At 26.4% G+C, this 11,878-nt stretch overlaps 1 protein-coding gene across 1 annotated transcript; it reads left to right on the top strand.

Annotated features, from left to right (window-relative positions):
* Positions 1–9,606: 9,606 nt before the first annotated feature.
* HO133_000020 (uncharacterized protein) lies at positions 9,607–11,514 on the top strand (the record flags this gene model as incomplete). Its single annotated transcript, XM_037290960.1, is given in 3 exon segments — positions 9,607–9,905; positions 9,921–10,212; positions 10,270–11,514. 3 exon segments carry the CDS (start codon positions 9,607–9,609, stop codon positions 11,512–11,514), a joined length of 1,836 nt encoding a protein of 611 aa, XP_037157834.1.
* Between the last annotated feature and the right edge of the window lie 364 nt (positions 11,515–11,878).

The raw sequence follows: 11,878 nt of genomic DNA, 5'->3' as shown, positions 1-11,878 counted from the left end.
ATATAAGTAGATTATATAGTAAATATACTATTATTTCTTACTCTAATTTAGAGAAATATAGATAAGATAAATATATAAATATATTAGATCTACGAATAATATAGTTATAAAAACGTAGTAAACGAATATAATTAAGAACGTAGTAGTTCTATAAATATAGTCGAAATTAGTATAGACTCGATAATATCTCGAATATAGTATTTTTAGACGAATTAAAATTATTCGATATCTTTAAAATAGTCTCATTTTTTCATATTCGAAAATAGATTCTTTAGGTCTATCGTCTTATATTAAACTTATTAATTAGGCTCCTCGTATTATTATATATCTAAACGACTTTCGAAGCTATAGTACGTTATCTATAAATCTTACTATCGTCGTTAATAGTCTTAATCGATATCGACTATATAGTATTCTATAAAGAAACTTATATTAAAATTATTTAATATTACATTTAAAGTTTTAGCGCTTATAGCTCGACTTAATTTAAGAGTAACTAATTAATTGAATCTCGTTATTTCATAGATTTTCTTATAATTACAAAAATAAGTATTAAATAGCTATTTAATACTAGACTACGTTTTTAATCACTATTTATTTAATTCTTTATAGATCTTTATTAAATCGAAAGCTTTTAACGCTTTAATATAGTACTATTAAGAATACGCTAGCGAAGTCTTCAAGACGCGATATTACTATCGCCGTCGCCGTTAAAGAAAAATATTAAAATAGTCTAATATAGTATATTAAAAATTCTTATTTTTAATGAGTTTTTAACGATTAATTAGATTATTATATATATATAATTCTTTCGAAAAATTATAATAAGAAGATTAAAGAAGAGTTTAAAGATTCTTATTAATACGTAGATAAGATATATTCTATATCTTTTAATTCCCTAAAGAACTCTTAGTAAATCTTCTTTAGTTAAGACCTATAGAGATTATAAATATTTAAAGAAATAGAATAAGTAATAGACGTATATCTTCGATCTATTAGCTATAAAGACTATGGCTATTAAAAAAGAAGAGTACTATTATAAACGTATTCTTAATATATTACTTAGCTCTATAGTATAATATCTTAACGAAGATATCTTCTATTATAATATATCTTCTTTCTATATATATAATTCGATAGTCTTATTATTTTATTCTATCTTACTTATATAATATATCTCTATACTAATTTTAATAATTTTTAATACTTCAAATTCTTTTATTCTATTAAGAGTCTATTATAGATATTTTCTATATTATCTTTTCTATCTATTCGATAAACGTCGACGTCGAGATAATAAATTTTATCGAGATTCTTCTCTTATATTTAATAGCTTTCTTATTTTAATTATTAAATAACTCTATTATTAATAATTTAATATATCTTAAATTAATACTCTATTAATATTTATTTTTAATAAGATTAAATTAAATTAAGTCTTATAGTAATAGAAAAAAACTACGAAAATTAGTAAGGAATAAATATTTCTTAAAAAATGTAATAATCTTCTCTAGCGTATTTTATTATTTTTAGAATTTTAATTAATAATAATTAAGTATTAAATAGCTATTAGTTATCTTTTAAATAATCTATTTCTTATTTTATATACTTTATTTAATCTTATATAAATTACTACTATTTAGAAAATACTTCGAGATAATACTAATTTATATATCTCTACTTAAAGTTCTCGCGATTCTTATTAATACTCTATAACTATATTAGAGCTAAAAATCTTTATCGCTATTATAATCTATATTATAATCTTTTATTCTACTATTATTTATAATTATTAAAGAATTAATAAAATTATATCTATAATTTTAATAGTTATAGAGAAAATAACTTAAGATTATTATATTCTTCTTTAAAAGTATATATATATTATTTAAATCTTACTTAAGAGAATCTTATTATTATTAAAATAGATTAATAAAAGTAGTTAATATAGTATAAAAAACTTCTTTTATTTACTAGCGAGATTTAAAAGATTTTTTTTTTTTAAAAATCTCGAGATTTTATATAATAATTAATAAATATATAATTAAAAAGATAGAGTATATATCTTATTTTACTATAGCTTTAGATAAATTAATTAAAAAGAAATATAAGCTCTTTATAATAATAATAATAAGAGTTATCTCTATAATTATATATAATATTTATTAATATAGAGATTAAAAGATAGATTAAAAATTAAGAAATTTAGATAAATATTAATTATAGTATTTACATTAACTATAAATACTCTTTTAGAAAATATTATTCTCTTTATAAATAACTATTCTATTTACTCGAAGCTAGCTATAACTTTAAGAGATAGAAGAATTATAATATATGAAACTATAAAGTCTACTCGACGAGATCTTCTAAAATTACTTATAGAGATAAAATAGATATTTGCTAAGAATATTCTTTACGAAGTTTTTATTGTAATAATTTAGAATAATATTCTTATAATAGTTTAATAAGATAATAATCTTATTTTAGAACTTACTATTAAATATAGTATTTAAGAGATTAATAACTATATTTTTAAAAAAAGAAAACGTTCTAGTAAAACTAATATAAATACTTATATTTCTTTATCTACTTTTAAAAAGAATAAAAAGAATATTTAAAAGAAGAAATTTAAGATTTCTAAGCTTTTCTATTATTATAATAAATATATAGAGAAAGTAAATCGATTTAATACTTTAATAACTATATATACTTTCTAGCGAGTCTATAATTATAATTAAATATTCTTATTTATAATATTTAGATAAGAGTCTCACGAATGACTATTTTAAGCTCTATAAATTAATAGAAGTTATTTAAGAGTATTAGAAATTTCTCGAAAGTGTAATAATAGAGTTATGAAAAAAAGAAGATATCTATTAAGTAAGATTAAATTCTATCTCTATCTCTATACTATTAAAAATATTATAAGATAACTATAATTAATAAGACTTAAAGGCTATTTAAGCGTATCTTATATATTATAAATTTATAAGAATATTTAAAATTAAGATTTTAAATAAGAGATTAATAGAAAGAAAGATAATACTTTTAAAATATATAGAAAATATAAAGTATATTAGATTTTTTTATATTATAAAGAAAATTATATAGAATAATTTTATAAAAGAGATAATATATTAAACTTTATATAATAGATCTAGATTATATTTATTAAATTTTATAAATATAATAAGATAGTAATGAAGATAATAGTACGAAGAAAATAATTTATTATCTCTCTACGTTTATCGAATACTTTCTATAATCTAGCTTAAAGTCTTTATTTAATAAAAGACTTTATAGACTTACTTTAATCGCTAACTCTCATTAATAATATATCGCGATCGTCGAAGATATCCTTAGAGCGCATTTTTAGAGTTTTTAAAGTTTCTAGCTAAACTCGAGTATCTTTCGAGGGTTAAGAATATAAAGCTATTATGTTAATTAACTTAATCTAAAACTCGATATTATTATCTTAACGTTAGAGAAGAATATGATATTCTATAATTAAAAAGCTAGCTTTCTTTCTATCGATAAGTTTTAAAAGATACTATTAAGATCTAAATCGAGAAAGTCTTACTATCTATTCGAGAAGTAACTAAATTTCTTAACTATAAATATTAAATTTTATTAATAATGTCAATTTTATCTCCGTCTCTTTATTTCTTCTTTAAATAAATTTTATCTCTATAAATTATATCTTAGTTAACTCTTTTCGATTATAATATCTCTTCTTCTACTACTATATATACTATGAATCGTTATTAAAAAAGCGTTAATAATAGAAAAATAAGTATACTCTCTCGTAATTACGCTCTTAAAATCAACTATAATTTTAAAGAAATTAATAAAATTTAACTCTCTCGTAATTATGCTCTTAGAATTAATTATAATTCTAGAAGAAATTAATAAAATCTATAATAACGTCGAGATCTTATACTTTATAATATAATAATACGCTATTAATCTCAACATATAGTATCTTATAAATCTTTTTAATATATATTCGAAGACTTTAATAAATTATCTATTAGATTTCTTCTCGATTCTTCTTCTCGATATAATAATTTTAAATTTTAATATTAAGATCTTATATAACGTCTAATCTTTAATATATAGAATTTATATCGAGATTATAATCTTCTTACTTAATAAGACTACGATATATATTATTCGAAGAATTCTATTTATATTTAATAAGTAAAGTAAGATAAAGAGCTTCGAAGTGTAATAGAATAACTAAAAGATACTCGGATTTACTACGAATATAATACTATTCTAAAGCTATATAACGATATTATCGATATAGTTATTACGAGTAAAGATAAGAACAACGAGGATAAAAACAACGAGAATAAGGACGACGAGAACGAGGATAACGAGAATAAGAATAACGAGGATAAGGACGAGGATAACGACGGGATATATCACGAGTAGTTACTTAACGCTTTTAAGAATATATACTTTTAAATATAAAGTAAGTCTTATCTAATCTTCTTAGAACGATTAATATTTAATTATAATATATATATCTACTCGATAATATCTACTATAATTTATTACGATAATTATAAGACTATAGAGAATCTTATATATTCTAAGATTAATTAACGATATAATCTATTTCTTAGATATCGTTATAAAGAGAATTCGAAGAATTAATTAAATATAGTATCGTAAATATATTTAATTATAGCGATATTCTTAATATTTCTATAATGCTTAGCTAGCTTTTTATTATTAGATAAATTTAGTAACGTAATTTAAAAGAATAATTTAAAATGAAAAGAATAATAATTTAATAGACTAATTATATAGAGTAATTATTAGCCTTATCGACTACTTATAAATTAAATTACTATTTTATATTATAAAATAGTAATTTAATTATAAAGTTACTCTATACGACGTTAGCGTAATTACTTATTTAAATATATAAAATTAAATAATTAGCTAGTAAATCTATCAAGCTCTTATTATATATATCTTCTATCTTTTAATAAATAATAGCTAAGTAAAAAGAGATTTCTAATATTTATATATTAAATATAAGATCTATAAAGAAGTTTTAGTCTAAAAAAAACGACTCTATATTATTTAAAGTCGTCTCTACTCTATTAGAAAATTCTATCTTATTAGTAAATTAATAATTCTTTATAATATATAGATCTCTTAAAGCTATATTAGAGTATTATCGCGCTACTTTTCTTTTCTATTTATCTAAAATATAATTTATTATACTTTTAATTAATCTTAAGAAATCTCTAATATATTACTAATAAAATAAAGACTTTACGATTTCGTAATATTTAATTACTTTCTCTTATAAGCGAAAAGAGAAGAAATAATATTATTCGAAAGCCTTTTAAAAGAAAAGAAAGAGTTTTTAAATTATATATAAGAGAAAGAGTAAAGAGAAGAAATATATATTATTAGCTAGAGAGATATTATTAGCTAAAGAGAAAGATAATAACGATTTATTCTTATAAAATAATTCTAATATTATAAGATTATATATAGATAAATAAAGATAAATAATAAAGAATCTATAAAATCGAATTAATAGTAGTTAATTAATAGAGAACTCTTAAACTCTAATTTCAACTTTTATATTATATATATTAAGAAAATATTATTATAGATAATAGTTAAATTAATATCTTATAATAGAAAAGCGGTTAATAGAGAATAATAAGATTTTTATTATAGATATTATTTTTAAATACTAAGCGAGATATAAAATAGACTCGATAAGACGATTCTGAAAAAGGATATAAAAGAAATTTATAAAGATTATTAAGCGAGATTACGCGAGTATTAAACGCTATATAAAGAAATATCTTAATTATAGATATAATTAGCTAAGATAAAATATAAAAGTAAATTATAATTATAAGATATAGGAGAATATATAGACTTAGATAATAAATAATTAAGATATAGTAATTTAAATCTTTAAGAAGAAGAAGAATATTAATAAAGTAGCTAAAGAAAAGAAGCTTTAAAACTTAAAATATTATAATTAAGATCGCGAGTATCTTAATAAGAGAATAAGTAATAAGAAAAAAGATATTATTATTAATATATTCGATAATAAGAATAATAAGATTATTATTTAAGATAATAATATTAATAATAATATTAACGACGAGAGTAATATTAATAATATTCCTTTCACACCTCGTTTTTCTATATCTTATTATTTTATATCTTTATTTATAATATTAATATAATTAATAGAATCGAGACGATTAAGTTCTATTCTTAACCCTTTTAATTATATATAATTAAGCTTTACTCTCGACTCTTTTAATTATATATATATATTAATTAACGATCTAAGTAGCGTAAGCGAGTTTTTTAAAAAACTATTTTTATAAAGAAAGAAGAAGAGAAATATCGTTAGTAAATAGTATAGAAAAAGAATATTTCGAGAAATTATATTTATCGAGGAAATAGTCGAATTAGAATTAATTATAACTCGTTTTCTAAAATAGCTAATAAATTAATTTATAATAAATAATTTAAAAGAATAAATAGATATAAAGAACTAGCTTTCTATAAGAGAATTTAAGAAAATTTATAGTAAGATAAATCTTATATAATAAGTATTACTTATTATTATTAGACGCGTAATTTAATTTAATAATAATTAGATCTATTTTAATAATAAGATTTAAGATATAAATAAGAAGATCTAAGATATAATTAATTAAAATTTCATTATATAAGAAAATTAGATCTTATATTTTTTAGTTAGAGAATATAAGAATATTATTATTTAAATGAAATTAAGAAATATTAGCGATATTATATAAAGTTAATTATATATTAATAGAGATTTTAAAATAAGCTTTTAAGATTATAACGTAAGAGATATAAATATAGAGCGCCTTAAAATAATTTTAAATTATATATTTAAAGATAAATACGAAGTATAAGGCGATAGCGAGATATTAGAAAGAAATATATAAATCGATACTTCTAATACTAATAGCGATAATAAAAAAATATATAAATATTCTTTTAAGATTATAGACTATATATATTTATAATATATAGATTATATAGAAAGTCTTATCGAAAGTATATAAATCGAAAGAATCGAAATTATTAAAATAATCTACTTCGAAAAAATGAATCACGCGATTAAAAGTAGTATTATAATACTATTTAATATATATATCTTATCGTTTAAAAACGTTATAAGAATATCTATTTTTTATAATACGATAATACTTTAATTAATAAGTAATAAGATTCTTACGTAGTTCTTCGTTACTATTAAAAATACGTCTATTAGATTTAAATATTCATATAAATTTACTTATAAAAAGTTTACTATACTCTTTTAAACTTCTAGTCAACTTTAAGGCGTTTAAAAGAATATAATTTAATATATTTATATTTTTAAAGATATTCTAAACGATTAGAAAATAGCTAACTTAAACTTTTATAAAGAAATATTAGAAAGTAGATAGCGTAGAAATAGAAAGCGCTTAGTTCTATAAATACTCTTTTTAATATCTAGCTATAATATAAATTTAATTTAAAAAAAAATCTATAAGCGTAATCGAATTAATTACTTACGCCTCTAAGAGAAAAATATTTATCTTTTTAAATATTACTATATCTTACTTTTTTATCGCGTACTTTATAGCGATAGTAAGATTTATAAAAATATTTAGCGTTAATTTAGATAATTTATATATATAATAAATTATTAGCGAGAACTTATTAAAATTATTAAAATAATCTAGATATTAAATTATTAATTTATTATATCGAGATATTAATAAATAATAAAAGATTATATTCTAAATCGAGTTACGTCTTTATTTTCTTAAAAGTAAATATAATAGTTTATTAGTAATATTATCACTCGATAGAGATCTCTTATAGACTAAAGATCTATTTTTATTTATTATTTTAAGATATTCGATATTTATAGCTTTTATATTTATCTAAAATTATATTTTACTATAATTCTAGTAGTTATTATTTATATATTAAAGCGTTATTTTTTTAGAGATTAAGCTTATATAGAGAAATATAATATAATATTAATAGATATAAATCTTATTTCTAAAGATATAATAGCGTCTAAACTTTTTTTTAAAGACTTTATTAAGTCTATTAAGTATATTAAACTTCTAAAATATTATAATATCTACTATCTTTTCTTTAAAAGAATTAAAGTTAATATTAATAAGATTATCTAGATAAGTAATTATTATTTAAATTATATTATAAAACTTCTTATAAGCGAAGTAAAAAAATTCCTCCCTCTATTTTAATCGTATAATTCTTTAAAAAAATTTATTAATAAAAGTTTAAATAATACTTCGTTTATAATAGTTATTAAGTCGCTTAATAGTTTAAATATATTAACGAATTTAATTATAAATAAGCGAGGGATATTAATAAAGAATAGAATTATAATATCTTTATAAATACTTAAATATATTATTTAATATAATAGATAAATAGCTTTCTAAGCGTCTAAAGAATTATATAAATTTAAAGAATAATTATAATTATAAAAGCTTACTTAATAGTAAATATAAAGCGAATTCTAAATTAGATTATACTCGCTCTTAATACTCTATACTTTCTAGATTAAAGTAATTAATTAAAATATATATTTCCCCTTTTATAAAACGTATAATTCTTTATAATTATTTCGATATCTATTTATTAAGATTAAATTTAAATTAATTATATTTTATTAAAAGTATATATTTATAACGTAACGTAATAGCGATAATAATTTAAGAATTTAATAATAATATTAGAAAGGCCGTAGTAATAATATTCTTCTTATTAAAAGTATTTATAATATATAAATATAATAAAATAAAAAGGTTAGATAAAGTTAGTAGGAAATTATAATAGATTTAATTAGACTACGCTAAGTCTAAGATATTACCTAATTAGATTAGCGGCCGCCGGATAGGGCTGATCCCGCTTTGAATTATTCTTTTGAAATTCGTTGCTAAACCTGTCTACTGGGTAGCCCGCGCCCCAGCACATATTAGCAGATATCAGCCCTGGATTTGTCGATATATCCATTACAATGCTTGCATATCTACAGCGTTATCTTCGTCCGTAGAGCAGTGTAGCGATGTCGGCCCCACATGCCACCGTTGCGAAGCTGAGCAAATCCTCTATAACCCCGTACTCCCTTTATAGCATTCTAATACTGTTCGCCGGATCCATGTTTAGTGGTAGAGGAGTCGCGACCGGCTAAGGGGAGATTGGAGGGCTGTAAGGCGACAGTAAGGTGAAGGAAGAATCCTGCGATCGTTGCGCTATGTACATGCCAGTGATAGTTATAGCGATTACTGAAATCATGAATTGCAGAAGCCGAAAAATGTGCGTCGCCCGTTGTGGAACACCGTACTGCCCAATCATTCCGCAAACAGCTACGAATCTTGCTGAGATGGCCGCTTGCAGCATCCCAACGCCAGACATCAGAAAGCATAGCAAACATGTCGACCGCTCACTCAGATATATGTTCTTTAGGTGGCCCACGTCCTTTCTCCTCCCTTGAAATCATCATATCTAATTGGCGGTCTCGATTACCATCAACGAGCAAGAACGATGTCTCCCTCGCCACAGAATTCCAACAACGACGAAGAAGGTAGAAATGCGGCTTCAAAGACTCCGTATCTTCATCTTGCTGACTCTTACGCGCCTCCAGAAATAAAGCTCCATTCAAGAGCATCGAGTGTCTCCACGCGAGGTTTCAAAAAGGATGAGAGGAAAGCAACTTCACGACAGAGGATCTTAGACGGGGCGACTATGCATACCCGCTCCATGAGCATCAAGGGTGACGATAATGGGGCGACTATGCGTACTCGCTCCAAGAGCATCAAGGGCGACGATATGGCGTCGGACCTGTGAAAGCTCTAGAGCCCTTCTGACATGAAAGCAGATAATCCAACATCTCGTGCCGATCACAACCGTTCAGTGTCACGAGGTCGTACCGCTACACGGAGACGCTCAGTCGGACTGAACTCTGCGTCTACTGCGCATGGCCCCGGCAAAGGCGAGATGTCAGACCCCTCCGTCGCTTCCATTCTACGACCGAGACCGTTACCGAAGCAAGCCGCCAAGCGAGATACTCTCCACATGCCTCCTTCGAGCGATCTTGGGAAGAAACGTGGCGGTGTTGGCTCCCCGAGCGGCCCAGGGATCTCTGGCAATGTAAGTGTCACCTCAGCACTCCAGAGACGAGAGTTTTCCTGACCCAAGCCTACGTAGACTGGAGCCACAGGAATCGACTCGGACATCTCAGAGGATCGGGAGGACCGCCGACCTTCGGCAACGACTACAATAGCAAGACAACCGGCACGCAAGGCCTCTCGCGCTCGTCCCGCGGGGAAAATATGGTCCTGGGCCTGGATCACCTGCTCTAGCTCGATCTTCGGTCTGATTGCCGTTGCTGTGACTTTAGCCTACATGACAGGCTGCGAGTCGCCGTCGGTTGCGATCCAGAAGTTTTGGGACCTGGTTTTGCAGGCCGGGGCTGGAGTCACGTCGGCATATATCTGGGTACTATGCGCGACGCAGCAGCTCTACCAGCGCTTGCCTCCCGTTCGTGCCGCTCCACGCTACTCATCAGGAGAACGATTGAGCGTCGCACTTGGCCAGACATACACTGATCTGTCACAAGCCCTTGCCGCGAGCGACTCGCTCTACCAAGCACCTGCGCTGATCAGCCAAAGACGGAGTGAGGCACTGAGGTTTCGGCTTCCCGAAGGATCCCTCACTCGGAAACCTTTGCAGCTTTTCCTCCGGCAGACTGTACACATAGACGAGGACCTGCTCCGTCTGATACTCTATCTCGGCCAAATCTCGACTCTCACCCTTCGGCAGCAGCAGGAGACCACGGACACACTGCGCTTCATCCGACGTGTCGAGTACTTTGGGACATTTCAGATGCTCCGGGTTCGCGTTGTAGGCGTTTCAACCCAAGAGTCTCAGCTGAAGACCCGTTTGGAAGAGCACTTCCGTTACTTGAACGAATCGATTCGGGTGGCCGAAAAAGCGGCTCACCAGGTGTTGCAGCAGTACGTGACCCTCGCCTCTACGACCGAAGCGATCCGTCAAAGCTCCCTTGGGGATGAGGAACGCTTCCTATTCATCAAATCGGAGGCGGCATCGCAGTTGGGCTGGGTCAAGAAGACATCGGTCCAACTGTTCGGATTAGCGGAGCCGGAGGATCTGGTAGAGATCAGCCAGAACGTGGAGCTCGCCCGTGGCATCCATAACTGGACGCAGAATGTGGTGGACTCCCTGCAGCGCGTAACGTTACATCTCAGTTACGCAAAGGCCAATATAGGATTACTTGTGGAGATCATCAGCCACAATAGCACGGTCATATGGGACGTAGCAGATAAAGATCGTAAGATCACGGAGTTCCTCGCTCAAGTTTCCGATGGTGTAGAGCTCTTGACGTACAACACGGCCGCGTACGATCAGCTACTGTGGGACGGGCATATCTAGGGAGATTCCGAGCGAGGTCACGTCCGGGAGCAAGGTCTGATGAGGACGCTTTCGCGTGTGAACGTCATGGAATTCTAGAATCTACCTCTCTTACTTGATCCCACTTGCTGTAATTTCTTAAATTATAAAGCTCGCTTTACGCTTTCTAACGCTATAGAAATTATAAAGTTTAGCCTACTATTAAGAAATTAAATAGATATTTAAATATAATAGTTATAATAGTTTTATTAGACGCGTTCGAAATCGAATAATAATTCTTTTATTATTTTATTAATTCTATTAATTCTATTAATTCTATTAATTCTATTAATTTCATTAATATAAATATATTTACTCTCGATAATCTCGCACTTAATTTAATAAG

Source organism: Letharia lupina (assembly GCF_014066315.1).
Source record: "Letharia lupina isolate WasteWater1 chromosome Unknown contig_1, whole genome shotgun sequence".
Lineage (NCBI taxonomy): Eukaryota > Fungi > Ascomycota > Lecanoromycetes > Lecanorales > Parmeliaceae > Letharia > Letharia lupina.
Note: the sequence above shows the minus strand (reverse complement) of the source record. Positions and strands in the feature narration are given on the sequence as shown.